This window comes from Venturia canescens, chromosome 2 (assembly GCF_019457755.1).
Source record: "Venturia canescens isolate UGA chromosome 2, ASM1945775v1, whole genome shotgun sequence".
NCBI classification, from domain to species: Eukaryota; Metazoa; Arthropoda; class Insecta; order Hymenoptera; family Ichneumonidae; genus Venturia; species Venturia canescens.
The window spans coordinates 27,073,412-27,094,981 of record NC_057422.1 but is presented as its reverse complement, the minus strand read 5'-3'; the positions used below and the strand labels follow the sequence as shown (position 1 = coordinate 27,094,981).

Here is a 21,570-nt window from a genome sequence, read left to right as displayed (position 1 = left end):
AACTGTCGCACTCATCTTCCGCTAGATCAGTGCGAGAGCCTGATCCCACGAGCACACTTGAATAATCGACTGGAGGAAATAAATTGCCTAAGAAAACAAATTACAGGTGTTACATCACCGCAGGTCGCGTCACCGCTAAGTCGACAACCTAGACGCCGGGGAGCACCCCTAGCCTTCATAGGAACGATTTCCCACGCATTATTCGGAACGATTACTGAGGATGAAGCCCAATTCTACGAAGACCGCATTGCCCAGCTGGAACGGGATAAAAGCGAGCTTGCTCATCTGATGGAAAACGCTACGCATATCGCCCGAGGCGCAGTTAACAATTTGGGAACGCACTTGAAGATAGCCGAGCGCAACATCGCCAAAATTATCAACACCACCACGGAGCTTCGAAGATCGTTCATCCAAGAAAAAACTGAGATACATAAACTAGAGTACGCTTTCCACTTGCTCCTTTTGTCCAATACTATGTTAGACCTAGGGAAAAAAAAGGTTGGGACAAGTACATTGATGGTCCCTCGTTTGCTGATAATTCCACCCATAAAAAAAACTTTAAACAAAATTTTTTTTTAATTGTAAAAAAAAATTATTTCATAAAAAAAAATACAGAACAATTCGAAAAAAATTTTACAAATCTTGAAAAAACGTTATGTTAAAAAAAAACTAATCTGCATCTATTTTTTAAAGTGTCAAAAGAATCAAATAACAAGTAAAAAATAATAAACCGAAAAATCGCGCGTGAAATCATTTTGGAAAGCGATGCCTCATTCTTCTTATGAGATTCGAACAGCTAAATCAACTGAAAAAAATTCCATCTAATTTACGTGCGGCATTAAAATTTATTATATTAATTCGAGGCCAAGTATTTTCTAATGAATTGAAAAAAGTTACCATTTGAATTACGTGCAGCACTAAAATTTATGATATCAATCGGTGGACAAGTATTTTATTAGTAACTCCAAATTTTGACATTATTGAATTGTTCTAAGAAGCTTTCAAGTCCAAAAGAATCACATGCAAGCTAGTCATTTCTTACTCTATGGTGGCAGAGACTTATAAGAAAATCGATTCTTCTCAGACTTTCAGGATCCTCTGGTATTATTCACAAAATTCGACGTCGATTGGATCGATACAAATTATGTTTAAATATGTGTTAAAAGTACTTGTCCGGCCCATCACTTTCCGTTTAAATTGTTTATCCAAAGAAAAGTCAGAGCTTGTCTAGAATTGATGGATCACAAGCATTCATGCAGAGGGAATTGAGAGAATTATCTTCAAGTACTTTTTACTTAATTGCACTAATTTAATAAAAAACGGAAACAAATTATTCCGCAATATAGAAGGGATATTATTGTGCATCGATAAATGAAAAAAATTGTACATAATATATATGTTCAAGCTTCCAAAATAACTCTGCAGTTTACATTCGATGCGGGAAATTTTTACTTCCCACTTATTCTTCCAGCGAACGAGTTCCATTCGGAATAAGAACTAACCTATACTATTATTAAAAACATAAAATTAATAATGAATCGCATTTCAACAAACTTTTAACGAGATTCTGCCGTGCCATTTCGTTTTTTTATGATTGATTCTTTATTGAATGAATAGTGATGGGCCGGACAAGTACTTTTAACACATATTTAAACATAATTTGTATCGATCCAATCGACGTCGAATTTTGTGAATAATACCAGAGGATCCTGAAAGTCTGAGAAGAATCGATTTTCTTATAAGTCTCTGCCACCATAGAGTAAGAAATGACTAGCTTGCATGTGATTCTTTTGGACTTGAAAGCTTCTTAGAACAATTCAATAATGTCAAAATTTGGAGTTACTAATAAAATACTTGTCCACCGATTGATATCATAAATTTTAGTGCTGCACGTAATTCAAATGGTAACTTTTTTCAATTCATTAGAAAATACTTGGCCTCGAATTAATATAATAAATTTTAATGCCGCACGTAAATTAGATGGAATTTTTTTCAGTTGATTTAGCTGTTCGAATCTCATAAGAAGAATGAGGCATCGCTTTCCAAAATGATTTCACGCGCGATTTTTCGGTTTATTATTTTTTACTTGTTATTTGATTCTTTTGACACTTTAAAAAATAGATGCAGATTAGTTTTTTTTTAACATAACGTTTTTTCAAGATTTGTAAAATTTTTTTCGAATTGTTCTGTATTTTTTTTTATGAAATAATTTTTTTTTACAATTAAAAAAAAATTTTGTTTAAAGTTTTTTTTATGGGTGGAATTATCAGCAAACGAGGGACCATCAATGTACTTGTCCCAACCTTTTTTTTCCCTAGGGGAAGTTTATGGTTTGATATCACGTCTTTTTTCTCAAAAGATCCTTATTTATGTTCAGATGACTATAAGATTTTAGTTTAAATATCTATGAATTGTTTATAATTTTCGGCGTATAACGTTGGTTTTCACGAAAAAGACCTATTTTTCGTCGACATTATACTGAAAATATTTCGATAGAGGTTTATTCTTGGACTTTGGTGATTTTTCTCTTTGTCTTCTAATATGTTTCGTCCATTGGGAACTCAAGAGCATGGAGCAATGCGTGTTGCGGGCCGAGATATGATTTTCGGCTGATAACGTTAGGAAAAATAAAGGAAAAGAGGAAAGATAGATCAAATTCAAGACACAACAAATCCAACGGAATTGGCCCTTTTTAAATGTTGCTTTTGCATTCTGAATCTAGACATTTTCGTGTCATTCAAAACGTGTCCCCGATGAAATATATTTCCAAAGTTTGCAAGTGACCGCTGAGATCCAATTATCTACAGTTTGATAGTTGCTGAAAAAAGGCACCCGGAAACATTTATTATGTCAGAACTCAAAGAAGCAAAAAAAACTGAGCGTACTTAATTCAACAGGAGCAACGGAATTCAAAGACGTTTAAAGTATCTGCATTGGTTGTGGAGAAAAACAATTTCAGGAGAATTCAGGAATGAATTTAAAAGTTTAAAAACTCAGAATAAAATAGAAAACGGAAAATTTAGGAATTTAGAAAAGCTGAAGACGTTTGTGATGAATTTTTGAGATTACATGTTACGGTTGGAGTAAAAAATTTAAATGATTGGCACACATGCTGCGAAACAAAAATATGAAAGTTTGGAGGTATTCGCTTCATACCGCAGTAATACAAACTTCAGTACTATTCAAAAAGAAATACTTTAAAACTTGCTAAACCAAGTTCTATTACTCATTCTCATAATCAAAGATAGGGGGTGATACTTAACACACATATTTATGCACAGAAATTTTAGAGTTCGCAGGTTCCGCTGCGATTCAATGTATCTGCGCAATAAATTTTGAAGACAGCAATTTAAAATCTATCGATAAATGAGCAACTAAAGACTTCTGTGATGAGTTTTTTACTTCATATATATGTTACAGTTAGTTTTAAAAAGTAAAATGAGTGGCACAGTATATCAATTTTATAATTCGCAGATTTTTGCTGTATTTCAATAATCCAAATCTATAGTATTATAGAGAAAAGTTGGCAAAAGTCATCATGTTACGTTGAAATGACATAGCGAACATTGTATTCAGAAATTCTGTATGTTCCCATGGATGTTAGCAGGCATTATATTTGATCGCATCCAAAACGGAGCAACTGTAGACTTAGTGTAATGAATCTTTTCACTAATAATTCCACATTTGTAGTTTGCAAAGTGGGAATACTCAACATACATGTCATTTCATAAGTATTGTTGTCAAAATTTGTGTTTGCCTACTGCATTCCAAAGATTCGACTTTTCATATGATCAGCAAACAAAGCATCCAAAGACTTTTTGGAATAAGTTTCAAAATTTGTTACTCGACAGACCAGGTGGAAAAAGAATAACTACACTTATATCAAGACCAGAAACTGTTTTGAGAATCTGATATACAAAATGTGAGATTGATGATCATAGCTGGAAACCTCTTGAATCACGTTACTACAATCAGCATGAAGAAATAGTAGAAAATCATAGGACACATATTAAGCAATTAATTAATTATACGTATCGATCCGCTGCAAACCGATGGAGTGAAAACAAGGACCGGAGAGGGCAGAGCCAAACTGAATATGAAGCAAAATATGGGAAACATGAGAAATAAATTAGAAAACATTTATTCAATTAAAGTTTACAACATCATTCTAACAGTTCTGTGTGTTTTTGTTGTATTTATTCATATATATAATCTGACGCCTTCATATATATAACCTAGCCTACTGACGATATATTTACACTGGACAATATTTCTCGCACTCTGTTTTAATTGAAAGATTATTTTAGTTAACGCTTATTTCCAGTCGAACAAAATCATGAAATCTTGAAGTTTTCGTTGACATATGCATCGCGCATTTTTTATATCCTTTTTCGCACACATATCACAGACTACATTTACGCGGCCGCTTTGATACTGGTTTAGTATATCACAAAATTTAACGAAATAAATAGTAATATGCACTTCGTTAGATGACGAAAATTATTTTTAGTTATCCTGCACGCACTTCGTAACATCATAACCCCAAACGTCAACATGACGTGAAACTTCGGCTGGTGACTTTCGAGCTCTCGGCATGTGACGTCAGTCCGCGACACCGCCGCGAAGTTAGACCGAGGGACATGAGGCCTTTGATGGTATTATATACAGACATGTCAAATTTCTAAATGTGTTAGTAACTTTTGCATAATCTTGAGCCTGTGCAAAGTTTTTTCTCAGCAATTACGCTACTGATCGTGTTGGTTTCGGGCTCATTCGAAAGAGATTTTGAAATTTAGTCTCCAAACTAATTTTCGCTTAACAAAACATTTCTTGAGCTCCGCAATGCCAGAAAATGACATGCCAGTTTTACCCCCACCACCGCGAATCGTTTTATTCAGAGAAAAGATAGTCTCGGCGAGAACCTCAGGCCAGCAGACGACAGGGCTGTCAATGTACTTGTCCCGAGACTCTACCGAGTCTCTTGATACCTCAGACCTGTACATTAGGAAACTACAAGAGCTCCACGACATTATACGTGAAGCACAACGAGGACTAATCCATCCAAGTTTGCTCTCCCTGGACCAATTGATTGAAGCTGCGAAACATATAAAAAGCAACACGAGTCTCGAGTTCCCTATCTCTCTAAAGGATCTCCATACGACGGATATTTCTACCGTCAGCCATTTAAGCACGAAATATAGAAATGGCCTACTCCTGATCAGCCTGACAGTGCCACTTCTGGAACAGTCGCCCTTCCAACTATACCGACTATATCCATGTTTGAAGCATCAATCTGGCCTTAAAATGAATCAAGGAACAGCTTATGTTCAACCAAACCAACCATATCTCGCTTTGAGCAATGAACGAAGCAAATTCTTCTCCTTTGATGAAGAATATCTGAAGCAATGTTACCATCAGTCAGATACATATATATGCCCTATAAAGGTTGCTCTTCGAGAGATACATACGGCAGACACCTGTGAAGCTGAACTACTCCTCTCGCCTACTATATCAGAAGCAACGGACGAATTAACACCAATCTTTCTTTCCGCTAAAACTACATCGTTAAACGGCCAACTACATCTTGCAGATATTAGCCTTAAAATGGCCGAAAACCACCTGAAGGAAATAGCGAAAAGCAAGCCTGCAAGATGGTATCATAACCCACAAACATGGACTTTCAGCGGCTTAGGATTGTCGTTAGCCGCGTTAACTGGACTGTTCCTTTACGCACTTCGGAACAACCTGTTATCTCTACTTCTCAACTGTGGTCTGGCATGCTGCACACCAAAACGTCGCTCACCACGTTTCAATCCTAAGGATATCATCAGTCCACCGATAGCCGTGAATCCTCCGCGACTACCTGCAGAACCACCCCGTGCAGCACCACCGTTACCAAAGCGTGAAAAATTCGAAATTACTCTAGTATCCTAAAACGCTTCACATCTTTAAACTATCTGTGACTCGGGGACGAGCCACGTGAAGCACGCGAACGTCATTCCCGCACTTCAATTCAAGGGGGGGGATGTTATGGCCGAGCCATTTATTTATAAATTATTTTTTAGATAGTTTAAACTATAAGTGTATTTTATGACTAAATCGTATATTTCCGAAACCTTCAGTGCGAATCGCTTCCTCTTGTGAAACCGAATTCTTTCTAGTATACGAAATTAACCTCTTTTAGTCAATTGCGAAACTCATTTCACGGAATCTACAAATTTCAAGTTCCCTAACCTTTAAGCAACGTAAACGAAATTCGTAATTCATTGCGAGAATCCGGAAAGACACCCGCTCACTTAGACCTACTTTTATATTTTTGCATACGCAATTGCTCAACAATTTAAATTCTTACTCTGCAATTTCCTAATATCGGAAGCATCGATAGAGAATCGGCAACCAAAATTAATTAGTCTTTCGCTAATCTTCGGTCTAAGCGGAGCTCCTCAGGTATCTCTACCTTGAGTCCGAGTCTTGTTCCAGGTTCTTGCAAGATAGTTAATAGTTACGCGTCTTCGAATCTTCGCGATCAAGCATCACTGCCCGAGGGTTAGTGAGGCACTGAGGTGCAGCGTTTCTTTACTTCTTGAAGGCAAATAAGAACTCATTAATCGATCATTTATATATCCAAACCTTCAAAGTACTAATAGTAAAATTCCAGCAATATAATTTCAATATATCATATACTCAAATTTATCGATTGTACGACGCGATTTGTGTACGTGAGTGTGCCGACTACACTGTCTTCGAGGAGACCCGCAACGCCCTGCGTCAGCACGTCTCAGATTACGCGTAGAACATCGACCCGTAAGTCCAATCTGTATCACCTTTTATTTCACATAATTCTTATGATTGTAAACAAGAGGAAGTTGACTGCGATCTTATTCGTCTGTAATCTAAATCCCCAATTCGGATTCTTCAATAAACAAGCTAACGTGTTACTTTTACTTTCTGTTTGTGTCTTGACCTATATCAATCAACCTAAAATTCCATATTGAATATTAGCAACCGTCATAGGTGCGCCTAGCGCTTTAATAGCTATTCCGAACATCTACTATTTTATTTTTCTCCCTTTTTCTCTATTATTTATTTGTTTATCTGAGAGATTAGTAACTATAATATTCGTTATTTCCCTCTCAGCCCTCTCGTTTTCACGTTCGGGCAAAACAACACGCAAATTTATCAAAAATGCCCTGATTCAGCCCTAGTAACAAAACTTGATCGCATTTCTCACGATGTTCAGGCTGTTTTCAATTATGCTATAGACAATGGACTTAAACTTAATTTGAGTAGGTCTAAGATTATGTTACCTGGTAGTAATAAATTCATCAATACTATTTATACAGGTCTTCTGCCACCTATTGTCATTAATGGTGTCACCTTTCCGTACGTCAATGGAGCACGCAACCTTGGTGTTGTCATGACTTCAAATTTATCTTGGACCAAGCATGTCAACAGTATATCGAGCAGGGCTAATTTTGTTTTCCATCGTTTGAGATATTCTCGTAACCTTGTGACACAACCTGTCAAAACTATGCTCGTCACTTCATTTGTTTTTCCAATCATCAATTATTGTTATGTTGTTTATAATGATCTTACGAGTGATTTAAATTCTAAATTAGAAATAATACAAAATTCTGGCATTCGTTATATATTTAATCTTAGAAGAGATGAACATGTCACTCCATATCGTAGGAAACTGAGATGACTTACTGTGAAGTCGAGAAGACTCTATTTTATAAGTATAATGACGTATCGTATTGATAGTGGTGCTGCTCCTTCGTATTTGTGAGAACTTTTTGCTCCTTCTCTCATCGCTCAAGTAGTAGATGTATGAGAGATGTTTTTCATATACCGACACAACGTACGGCTACATTTCAAAAATCGTTCGTCTTGGTGGCAATCTACTTTTGGCATCAATTACCTGTTGAAATACGCTTAATTTAAACTTTAAACAATTTTAAGTCTCGTCTCTTTACGTATCTGTTTGAGCGTGAAGATCCTAATTTAAGTAATTTAAATAATTAATGTTAACATTTGAGTATAGATTACCCCTCATCGTTGTTATTTTAATCGTATTTATAGCCTTTCGATGTTATTTTCCATCAAATCTCTGTTTTATACTATTTTTTTTAAATTTATTCTATTTTTATTGTTTTTCCACTGAAAATTTACGATTGTTTAAACTGCACTATGGATACTTCCAGCGCCAAATATTGTTACGTAAAGACCCGGAAAAACGGAGCATCTTTCTGCATGAAAATCTTTGACTGAATTTTCAAATTTGTTTTATTTCTATTTGTACAATAAAAGACGCTTGAGCTATTTGTCGTGTTCCCGCTTATTTTATATTCCTTTCCTGCACGCTTTGCATGAGATTTTTTAGAAAAATGGGATTCGGTATTTTAATTGATTGACAGACGATGTCCTGGATGCCTAACCGCTTGAGTCTGGATCTTTACGCTTCCTGTCAATTCAAGAGTGTTGTACACTTATTCTTTTACAATTTTGTTTCTTTAATCGCTTTGAAGCTACACAAACTTTATACCACAGCCTCTTGAATTAATGCTTTTATTTGATTTTATTCGCTTTTGTTTGATAAGAATTTGTTAAACGATTTATTTCGACTTGAGTGTCGTACGATGGCCCAAATGGACAACGAATTATGGAACTATTAAATTATTTATCAATTCTTAAATTAATTGGTTCGTTTTGCCGAACCAATTCGGATAATTTCAAAACAATCTTGAATTTAATAAAAATAAATCATACAATCAATTATTTACTGCTTCTAATCTCAATAAACCCAAAAAAGATAGGTGGAAAAGATAGAAAGTTTGTGCTAGACCACGGGCCTCAAACGTCGTCGAATGGCACCAATGTTCAAAGACACGTGCGTGCAACGAAAATTCGGAAATTTTTAGGTTATTTGGAGTCGACCCTGGACTACGGGATCGATACGTCGCCGAGTCTCACCAATATCACAGGCATCCAAAGGAAAAATAGAAAAAAGGATTTTTAGGTTGTACTAGAATAGAATGTATTTTTCTATTTGAGGTTAGGAGAGTCCTTCCAGGAGATCTGAGTTGTTTCTAGAGGTAGGGTGGACTGCCTCCCGAATGAGCCGTGCACCGACTCTTATACAGCGTTCCCCACTCTAAAATCTCTCAAACGCCGAATTTTCGAGTTTCGGACGCGTTCTGCGCATTCTCTTGTAACGGGCTTCTCTATTGGTTCTATTGGTTCTATTGATTCTATTGGTTCTCTATTGGAATCTACCATGATTCGCGCCTTGTTATTGGCCGAACGCTATTTTGCCCGATGTGCCGAATTCCGCTTTTTATGATTTACAGCTCAGCGTGATTTTCAAATAATAAAAATGTAATAACAATTGACATTATTTAATTATTTGTACCATTTGGCTTCATTGTTTTATTTAGTATTGTTAAATTCAATTTTATTCAGAAAATCGGGAAAAGTCACGTTCGGGTTCCTATAGCCCATGATCGCTTTCCCCCGCGCATGCACCGTAAGCCCGCGTCTTGCTTTATTTGAAATAGTACAAATTTTCTAGAAGATTTAACCTTTTCATCAATTTTCCTGAATAGCGGCCATTTTTCCCGACATTTTGAGCCTAGTTACGCTCATTTTGGTTAACAAAAAGCTTAAAAACAGTTAAAATAAAAGAATATAATTTTAGTGTGATTTTTCGTCAAGTGGCGCTGTTCAGAGCGTTGCCCGCCGGCTCGCTCGGACCTTTGAGCCAGTAACTAAGGTGGCTGCCGGTTGGGACGCACGCTTGTCCATCGCTCCGTGATGTTTTTAGTTCGCGTGACATGTCGGTCGTTTGAGCGAGTTCGGGCCGCCCCGCGGGCGTTACGTTTCAATATATATTCAATCAATCAATCAATCAATCAATCAATCAATCAATCAATCAATCAATCAATCAATCAATCAATCAATCAATCAATCAATCAATCAATCAATCAATCAATCAATCAACCGACCGACCGACCGACCGACCGACCGACCGACCGACCGACCGACCGACCAACCAACCAACCAACCAACCAACCAACCAATCGCACGCACGACTCTCAAAGGTGCGGCAACAGTGGCCTTAACAGCTGTTGTCAGTCACCATGTGCCTATCTGTCCACCTCCTCGTGGTGAGAGTCGGACAACGGTGAGTTTTCATTTTTTCGAGTTATGGAATCCACTGGCTAAGTGATGGAAGGCTGTATTTCGTTGCTTAAGGAAGTTGAGGCATTAGAATGAAAATGATGTCATCGCTTTTAAACCGAGTGCATCTTATAAAGTGAAGTGTAAAAAAAAATCGGTTAAATTTTCAGACAGTTTAGGAGCGTCGTTGCTGAGAAAAATCAATAATAATTTGAGCCAAATAACATGTAATCTTATGGAAGTCAAGACACATTCAGTGATATCTCCGTTAAAAATGATGCTAAAAATATGAAATTTTTTGGGCAACATGAACGAGGCTTGCTGAATAATGTCAATTTTTTTTCAGATTTATTAGGAGATTTGCTGAGATTATATTAATAATAATCTGTTTCCCGTGCAGTTTTTTTAGGCTAGGATCGTCACCGTTCGTGTTTTCGACTGAGCTTTCACCAGTTTTTCGTTTTTTTTCCCCAACTTTTCTTTAAAGTGTATGCAACATTGCCAAACTGTAAACTGGCCTAACTTTTGAAAGGTACAGGTCATAACTTTTGGATAAAAAAAATGACTGTACAGCCTCAACTTCCTTAACTAGTTATTATTGAGTTTCTCCTTTCCACGCTCAGGCAAACTCATATTTTCGAACTATGAATATTTCATTTCCTTTTTTCTGAGTGATGGGCTCATTTGCGACCCATGGTTTCTTTCTGACTTTTGTTTCTCTTCATTAGTAGAAATTTTGAAGCCAGTAAAAAAATTTGACCTTGAGTTTCGGGGTCAAGGTCAATTTTGCGGGTTCATGTTAAGGGGTAATTTTTGCCGAACGTGACCTCGAGAATCACCTGGCGAAGTGGCGACACATAATTTTTATACACCCTGAACAATGGGGCCCCATGTCCAAGCACTAACGGATTCGGGTCTTGGCGAGAAGGACTGAGGCAGATTTGAACGAGACGCGGAGTGGAACACACTACTCCACCACGACCCGCTAATATCATTGTGCAATACTTCTGTTATTAAAATAAAGTCGGAAACATAATCAATTAGTTTGTCCAAGGTTTCTTACATATATCTAATCAAATCCCGGTTGATATGCCAAGGAACAAAGTAATTTGCTACGTAATAAATTGAATGCATGGAAATCTGTTTGAATATCCGCTAAACGATGCCGGGACGCGTGTGGGTACTACTTCTCCTCGGAGGTACATTTTCTTATACTTCATTGCAAGAAAATTCGTACCGGATCAACAAATTCGATGGTAACGCGGGTCTATATTATGAACATGAAGGTCCCATGCACGTACAACGCACGGATTGGTGAATTACGCGGCACATCGATAACTACAAATTCATAGCAGCCATTCCGAATGAGATCGATAACATCGAGAGAATTGAAAAGGAGTGTCGACGATATAATAGCCGTTTCAGACGCAAAAAAACTGCTCCGAAAAGCCTATATACTGATTCGTCTGAACCACGCGCATGACATGGTGGCTGAACTCTAGGCAATCACCGGCCGACGAGATTTACAAGTCGCCAGTAAGCCTCTAAAATTGATAAAAAAACGTGCGGCTCTATTCGGGTTTATCGGTAGTATCAGTAAATCACTGTTCGGTACCGCGACTCAGGAAGACGCCGCATTTCTATCCGGCCAAATCGACCGGTTGTTTGTTGACCAGAAGAGACCATCCATTTACGCGATAAACAAATGCATATCGTGGAAATTAAAGCCGGCCATACACGCTACGGTATACCTGACAGGCTTGCCTGTGCAGTTGTGCCTGCGTAGGTTGACCGGAATGTGTATGGCGACAGACCTGTGCAGGTCTTTTGACCTGCGCAAGCGACCGGAGCAAAATCGAAAATCAATTTTTTCGGGTCTGACCATGCGGTGGATCTGAGTGTCTGTGGATGTCTTTCGATGCCCCATACACGCTACGCGTCAGGTTGACCTGTACAGGCACAAGTACACAGGCAAACCTGTCAGGTATACCGTAGCGTGTATGGCCGGCTTAAGCTTCAAGACCTGCATAATGAACACGTCACAGAAGTTCAGCGCGTCAAGGACGTGTACCGGATCATGTCGGAGATGCACACGGAATTACGCGAAATCGCGAACTTGACTACCATCGCATATTAAAATTTGACGATAATCAATTGCAGTAATCGGATCATTGATCAAATCGAAAACTATATCGGCGCATGCGAAAAATACATATCTATCATCGGATGCGCGATAAACGGTCGCTCTGATCCTAGCGCGATTTCCAGGCCTCAGCTTCTCACTATTGCTCAAGAAGCTGAAATATATGATGGTGGTCTAGAATTCCCGTATCCGATCTCGTACCTACGCCTGGAAAATTTAGTGCATTTAGTGCGCACCGATATATTGTCTCAGGAATCACATGGGAGCAAGGAAATCATATGAAAATAGATGCAAAAAAGTATTCAATAACACGGGGTGTGAAATAACTGAAGGAGTAAGACACATAAATACATTTCACGATTCAATAAAATTTTATTATAGCCTCAATCTTTATTTTTAATTTTTTAGCTATCCTGTAATAATAAGTGATTAGACATTGAAACAAACTCTCAATGCCTTCCAAGTGCTAAATTGGTGATCAACAATTTTTCATAACATAACTATAATACTACGTATTCATTAAATGGATTCCACAGAAATTCGACTTTGTTGTTTCTTTATAGTTACCAGTGTTAAGGCCAATACTCCACGAAAAAAGATAATCTTCCATTTAGGACTTCTAAAAAGATCGCTCCAGGAACGTTTGGTTATTTTACTGTTGCAAAAAATTATAATGTAAAATTACCAATTTTTTAGTGTCTAAGTGAATGTTTCAGTTCCGAATAAAAAATCTATCTCAACATCTGAGTTGGAAAAACAAGAATTTAGAGGCTTAACTGAAATCTTCAATTTGATACGATATTCGAATATCAGGGTTCGCAGCACGACAAATCTATGTATTATTTTTTTATCCTCAATCAACTCTATGGGTGTTAGCTCAGTTCAATTATACCTCTGTTCATAATTATCTCCCTTGAAAATAACTGTATGAGTAATTAACCTGAGTTCAGAAACAACTCTTTGTAAAATATTTCTATGGTAAATCATCCTTTTCATATCATCTTTATGTATAGTCATTTTTATTCATATATGTAACTCTATACTTCAATTTTTGCAAGAAATATCTATTACGATATGACTCTGACTTTTCATTTCTAATCATGTACAAATTCATTCTGATAAAACGTTACATGAAATAATCGGTAATCAAGTCGCTCTGCTTTATTCGATGAATGAATAGCAGCGAATATAGCAGTGAGTGAATGAATTAATGAGGATATATTCATCGAATTTGCTATATTCGATAAATTACCCTCATGAATTCATTCACCGAATATAGCAACGCGACTTGATTGTCGATCATTTCATGATTCAAGTTTTATCGGAATGGAATTGTACGTGAATAAAAATGAAAAGTCATAAAGTTGTATCTCGATAGAAATTTTTTTGCAAATATTTAAGCATAGAGTTGTATATGAATGGAGATGACTCAACATAAAAATGGTTTGGAAAAGATGATTTAACATAGAGTTATTTCTGAACTCAGTTTAATTACACATACAGTTATTTTCAGGGGAGACGTTTATGAATAGCGATGTATTTGAATAGTACTATTACCTACAGTATGGAATTAGAATAAAGAAATAATATATAGTTGTCGAGCTGCCATTATAATTTTTAGCAGTAGAATAAAATAATCTGAACGACACTGGGGACAAGTCTAATAATTTTCTGGAAAGATTTTAATTTAAAAAAGTGAAATTTCCGTTAAATTCTCAAGAAATTAAGGGAAATATTTTTTTATTCGCGATATGTACAGAAGCTTCAAAGAAATTAAAAAAAAATTTGTTGAATTGAAAAAAGTATAAACATCTGAATATCGCATTGGTAAAACCTGAGAAAATTTTTTGAAAGGTGCAAAAGATGAAAAAACTCTTCGTGAAATATTGACCCGATTACTTGCGCCTATGAGAAAAAAGAAAAGTTAATTAGATTCAATCATCTCAATAAAAATTCACTAATGTATGAAATTCGAAATTATGATCGATCGTTCTTAAAACATAGGATCCCAACTTTACCGCGGTCAAGTGCCCCGTGCGTTAATTGCCCATTAGATATATCTATATGAAAGGGCATATGTATATATATATATATATATATATATATGCATGGACAGCTGGTCGCTGTAGTTAAGACCCTACCTATTGAATCTGCGTGATGTGGATGTCAGATTTCCGTAGAAATTGTAATGCACGACTTTCAATAAATTACATTTTTTTTCAGCCTAACTCAACTTTCTCTATGAGGCATACATGATCGTGAACTGAATGATAAAAACATTTTTGAACATCCAGAAAGTAGAACCATTTCCATTTCATTTTCATCGGGAGCGAAATAATGACAGAGTAAGCATTATCTAAACTGAATGATAATTATTCGAAAAGTGATAAAGGATCAAAATCCATACTAGAGCATGAAAGGCAATGTGTATGTTCGATGTAAACAGACGATTCTCTTTATCAATCGATGTAACCAAGCAATCTGTTGTTGATAGAAATTAGAATCAATTTTATTGGATAAACCATGGCACTCAGTTCTGAAGAATACATGTATGATTTATTTTAGACACGAAGGTGCCTATGGTTTCCGTATTGGTTGAAAAGTATATAAGATAAGATGTTAAAGTTTACAAGAGTAGGAAGAAAATTAATTTGGAACGCAGTAGTCAGGCGATCATTTTTTCAACATTGGAAAATCGAGAAAGTTTCAAAAAATGTTATGGCAAAGTGAAAAACGAAAACATCTGTGATGTTGCTCCAAAGATACGAGCGTTCGGATACGGTTCGGTCCTTTCGTTTCATTTTTTTAAAGGAATGTGATGCCGCTAGCCCAAAGATCCTTTTCACAGTTAAAAACACGTAATTTCGTATTTCAAAGACCAAAATTGTAATCGCAATAGTGTAATAATAATAATAATAATAATAGACTATGATCTTCCATCATATTGATCATCAATGAGATGTGTATCTGGTGTGGAATGTGAATATATTACAGAGCTTCGAGACGACGGCAATAGATTTACTTTACGTTGCTTTGACCCGTTTTTTCCATTAGCTCCTCTTGCGATTCTATGAATTCTTTATTTGGTTTCCTCCGTCGTGGTCCATCTGCAACGATCGACGATTGTTTCTGCAACAAAGATGTTTGTATAGAAAACTCATCGTAACTGATGAATTTAATAAAATTCAATCTAAAAAATCCTTGAAGGACATTTTCGGATTTGGTAAGAAAAATAGGGTTTTGGTAACCAGGAATGATGATACAAAAAATGTTTGATAAAATCTGATAGTTTTGGCCGATAGAATAAAACAAAAGGTAATTTTTATTTTTGATACAAAATATTCCAAACCTAACGGTCTTTAGCCACCTCGTGAAAAATCTGCCTTTTTGAAAATTCCAAGAAAAAACTCTAGGTCATGAAAAAAATAACACTTTATTTTTCCAAAAATCAAAGTGAAACTCGAACGATCCTTCTTGAGATTCCTCGTTCGGAAGTTGATTAAATTTTAGATGCCTAGTACTAGGTTTTTTAAGATGGAAAAATCCGGAAAGATAGGCACATTCAAAAAGCAAAATAAGGCTGAAATTGTTTAACCATTCCAGTCACAGTGGGACTGCTACGGTCCCACCCAATAAAAAATTACCGCAAAGCTCTAATATTAAACCAATTTCACTGAAAATAGGTATATAGGGATTTTTATAGTCGCTGATCATGAATATGAGGTCTGATTTTGAAAATTCAAAATGGCGGATCTAATATGGCGGACGAGAAATTGCAAATACTTATCAATTCTTGAAACCTTGGTACTCACGGGTTCTCAAGGTCGCTGAGTACAAATCAGGCATTCGATTTTGAAGTTCAAAGTGGTAGATCCCAAATGGCGAACGTAGAGTTCCAAATACTTATTAAATTTTCTAAAACTTTGTACTCAGGAGTTTTTAAAGTCGCTGATTAGAAATTCGGCATTCAATTTTTGAAATTCAGAATAACGTATCCAATATGACGAACATGAATTTTCAAAAAAACAAAAAAAAACGATAAAAAAAGTGGAATTAGATGCTCTCCACATCCTCGTAGTTAGTTCCGGGTCCTAAAAGAGAGCCCCAAATGCGTCGTCAAAAAATGTGAACTTCGTGACAGAAAAAAAATCGTTCGAGGAACAAGTTTCGATAATTTTCTATACTTTTTCATCAACAATATTGGATCCAAGATTTTGGATTGAAGAATTACAAAATTCTAGCTTGAGATTCATTACCAGGACTGCTAAGAACCTCGGAGGAACAAGTTTCGCGTTGTCCTATCAAAGATTTTTAATTTTTTCAATTTTTCATCCACGGTCTTAAATCTGCCATCTTAAATTTAGAAATAATGAAATTCTAATTGAAATCCCTCAAGAATAAATTGAGGCCGAAATATTGAATAGAAAGATATATAAAACTTAACGCCTATTATATTGGATCGACTATTTTGAATTTTCAAAATTCAATGCCGGATTCATAATCAGCTGTCACGTCCCGCATTTAGTCATCATTAAATGCGAGACTTGATAACGATTCCTCTCAATGTTAATATGTTTCTTTCATTAAAACTGCTAGAACGTCCTTGATACGGTCAGTACACGTTGCCTTGTACCATTGCAAATCGAAGAAGCCGCTTGGAATCCGCCGATTCGGTATCGCCTAATCGCGACCTCCGAAGTGGCTCGTGGATACCCTTGGAAACAACTAAAGTCATAATTTAAAGACTAAAGTGCTGAGATGCACTGAAAACCCCGTCACGACGATCGCTTTCGAGCTCTCGTTGCCGTGGCGAGGATTTTTATACATTAGTTCCGTTTGCTCGATTTTGATTCTCGGTCGTCCCTGTGGATAGCTCTATAATCCAGCTAGCTCGCGGCGGGGTAGTAATTCTTGGTACAATTATACAGGTGAACCGCATAGAGGTCATAAGTCTGGGTTCCGTCAAACCACGCGAAGAATCTCGCGACTTAATAGTGTTAAAATTTTCCAAAATTTATATCTCTTCATTTGTAAACCTTCGATTATTTGTGTGTGTGTGCGCGCGCGTGCGTGTGTGTGTTTGTGCGTGTGTGTGTCTGTGATATACGTCTGCCTCGAACAAATATTTATATTAATCCTCTGTAATATCAAAATTCAACCTTCGGATTTATACTATATACCTTATTTCAGACCAATAAACTCAAAATCTTTGTTCCAACTCGTAATTCTCGTCTATCTCATTAATTAATTAAATCTAATTAATTGAACCTCTGAGTGATCCCATCAACCTATTCCGGGGCCCGTACGGCATCATATAGGCCAATTCAAATTTTGCTTTTAAACAGTATGAAAATCCTACACGCCGTGTAGGTTGGTGGCAGCATAAATTCTTGTTCTTTTAGCATTCTCGAATTCGCCTAATTAAACATATATATTAACTGCGTTCGTCCCTTCTGGATGTAACACAGCGACCCCGAAAACCCCTCCAAGTACAAGTTTTTAGAAAAATTAACAAGTATTTGGAACTTCACGTCCACCATATTAGATCCGCCATTTTGAATTTTCACAATCTAATGCTAGCTTAGTAATCAGCGCCCCCAAAAACCTTTGGGTACAAAGTTTTAGAACAATTAATAAGTATTTGGAATTTCACGTCTGCCATATTGAATCCGCCATTTTGAATTTCGAATATCTTATGCCGGATTCGTAATCAGCAATACAAAAAACTTCTGGTTACCAATTTTCATGGGAGTTGATGCAGATGAAAAATGCATAACTGGAAGGGTTGAAAAGGTTGGAACGTTAGCCGAAATGCAAAATTTTGTTTTTAAAAATGTATAGAATTAGTTGGACTACTCAGAATGTTCACGATTTTTTTCAATTTTTTTCATCGCAAAACACCAGGGGAAAAAATGATTCAATATACATATAATTTCAAATGCGGTTAGACGGGAAAGATGATCAGGCGATGAGTTGTGGTATTATTTTGACAATGTAACGCCAAGATAAACTATTTCTAACAACGCCTGAACACAAACTAAATCTCCATAAATGATTTAAAAAAAACGTCTTGCCCACCGAAAAGTATTTAAGGTAGAACGGTACCATATATCAAAAAAGAGGGATTTTGATGAAAATTGACAAATACGTTCGAAAGTTTGTAAACTATTTATTCGCGAAATTTCAACGGGTTCGACCATTCCGTTTTCTGAGAAAATTGAATTAGGTTTTTACATTGGATCTTATAGAAAAGCATAAAAAAACGCGAAAAACTACTGTGAAAAAAGTCACTTTTTAATAAAACGAACACTAGTATATGAACCGAGTGTCAAGATAACTCTCGCGGAATTTTCAGTGATTTCATCGTACCGTTTATCTGCAATGTGCAAAAGAAAATTAATAAACGATATTTGTCTCTCTTCTTGCGGACACAGCTTCAAACGCGGCAACGTCACATCGATCAACGCACTCTCGTATACTTATATATAAAAGTTCGACTTACAGCTTACCCTCGAGTTTGAGCAGAGCGACAAACAGTCAAAAACTGAACCCGTAACCCTGCATTGCTACTGTCAAACCAAATGTTTGATGTTTTGAAATATAAAACAAGAAGTTTTTTCGCCAAAATTAGGAATGTTATGGTTAAAATAATTATTCTTTCATTTTAAAGTACACAATTATCATATTTCCATGTAAATTGAAAACCAGAAACTAAATTCACGTGCAGTTGGTAAGACAAGGGACTTTTCATGTTAAAAGCATAGGAGCACCCCCCTCTCACCGCCTGCCTCACAAAAGAGGTGCCGTTCTATCTTAATATTTAATCAAGAAGGTATGATGACATGAAAAACTTTGAGTCGCGATTGAATGAATATGGCAACGCTGCGTGAACTAGTGACCAGAACCTGAAAATATTTAGTACCACGAATTTTAGCCTCCCCGGTTTGAAATGTCAATGCAAACATCGCTCATGCATTTTAAACATAAAATTGTTCCTGTTTTCTAAATAAATACGTGTCGTTATTTTAACTTTATAAATCAAATATGAATTATATATTTGTCTAAACTGTCATTTGATTAAACTGGAGCGCTCTGCCGTCTTTAAGAGCATGGATCAGTCGGTATATCGCGACCGTGAGTCCAAGAGAAATAGCCGTAAATTTTGAAAGAAAAATTTTTTCACACCGTTCGTCCCATCAAAATAAAAAATGAACCAGCCTTTTTTTGTCATCGTCCTGCATGGGCTGATCCATTTCATGATCGGACTAACGGTGTCAAAAAATTTCAATTGTGAGGAGCGATTAGGGGGCTGATTCATATTCTTAAGTCAAAATTGTATTCATTCCATTTCATTATGTTTTTTTTTTTTTCGATAATATGGATACAACAACCACAGAGTGCATGATACTCCTGCACAAGACTGTGTGTATGAATAATATGAGGTTTTCCATGTGAAACCGGCAGACTTTTTACTTGACCTCTGCTAATTTAGTTAATTTTTTTTTAGGTGATTACATTGTTGATCTCTGAAGACATACTAAATTCTTTTTCTGATTTTTCTGAACAGCCTTTATTGAAAAAAATAAGTGTGCTTCAGTCCAAACAGCTAAAGTAAAAGTTTTTTCGCAACACAGTGACTCCAAGTGAATCCAATGTGACGATTTTATTTTCGATATCCCTTCGTCGCAAATGACGATAAAAATAAAGAACGTAGAAAGACGTTTTCCCATATATTTTGTTCAATACTTCGGCCACGCATCAAGTACGTAAAGATTCTGTAGGACAAAGATTAGGGAAGGAAACATGTATTTCATCACGCATTTATATTTTATATATTTCCATATTAATAATTCTCGGTTGATTGGAATTGGGATCCAAAGGAAGGCTAATCGTCGTTACAACTGTATTTCGAGCGGGGCTCATACATTTGACCGTTTCCCGAACAAAATAAAACGAAGGAAAGATTCCGAGGAGAGGGGAAAACACCCGAAACATCGACGTTACTCGCTACAGAATATTCCCGAAAGTTCGAGCAGATCGAAATTTTCAAATCCGCAAGGAGTCATCAACATCGCTACACCGAAAACTCAGGGGAGTTCCGTCTAGAAGGGCGTCAGACCTTTTAGAGTTTCAGGATCTTCGATCGAAATCCGAATTGAGAATCGGAATATTTTCTTCTTCCGCCGTCGTTTATCGTAATCATCGTTATTCTCGGGCTAGGGGTTATTATCTTCAAAATACTATCATTGAAAATTAAATAATTAGTCCCGCGAAAATTCGGGGCCCCGTCTAACGCCCATTAGAAAAAATTGATACGACGCACCTGTCACTGGACAGTTGAAAATTAGGGAAGAGGGGTGGTAACGCGTCCCGTAACGAGGATCGATATCCTCAGATTTTTGTGAAGTATCGAGCGGACTAGACATGCGATCCCGAGAGCTTTGTCACCCCGTAATTTCAATCTTTTATTTTCGTGTCGTTCGGTGAACTCTCGCTCCAAAGAATTATTCCCGAGAAATATTGTAGCGTTGTTATTTTCGCTTCTTTTCCAAAACAGGAAGATTAAATTAGAGATCAATCGTTTGTCGAGAACGACCCAAGAAATCTGTGGTCACGGCGGCGTCTCCGCCACGTATTGAATTGGTCTTCATAATTTTATTTCACCATAATCTGCGTTCCGATAGCTTGAAATAAGATCCCAAAATTATAAAACTGTAAAATCAGTGAAACGCAAATTGTGTGGCCACACGCGAAAATCTCAAACTTGGCTTAGTAATTGTTCGTTTAGTAAAAGTCGTCGGAAAAAGTCGGGAATACGTGTGGGGAAATATAAGTGAGAAACAGTGCGTGGATCGGGGATTCTTGTGTACGCGAAGGGAAATAGCCTGGCCCAGTAACCGAATATCAGAGGCTCGGTGTTTTATTCACTGCCGAAAATTTCATTAACAGGAAAATTCCATCTTTAACAAATTTCTGACCGCGAGTAGAACCGTGACAGAAAATACAGGCTCGATAGATTATAGTGAAGATAGATATAGAGATAGATTATAGTGAATGTAGGTCTCCGATCGAATATGTAAATACCGTGTGATTGTGAATTTGCGACTATGTCTCCCGTCTTTTGGTTTAATTCGTGGTTTCGCCTGGTAAAATTCTCCTCGCGATAAACTTGTTATTTTTCATATTCATTTGTTAAGCGTGATTAATTTTCCCGGATTCTGTTAATAATTGTTGAAAAGTGGCTTAAG

The 21,570-nt window shown here is 36.6% G+C and overlaps 1 protein-coding gene across 3 annotated transcripts in view; it reads right to left on the bottom strand.

Moving 5' to 3' along the window:
* Nucleotides 1-12,670: 12,670 nt before the first annotated feature.
* Cnx99A (Calnexin 99A) overlaps nt 12,671-21,570 on the bottom strand; it is an 86,317-nt gene continuing 77,417 nt past the window's right edge. For all 3 annotated transcript variants that reach the window (XM_043410950.1, XM_043410952.1, XM_043410951.1), the window contains one exon: nt 12,671-15,451. In XM_043410950.1, coding sequence (XP_043266885.1) covers nt 15,341-15,451 — 111 coding nt within the window. In that variant the 3' untranslated portion in view covers nt 12,671-15,340. The remainder of the gene's footprint in view (nt 15,452-21,570) is intronic.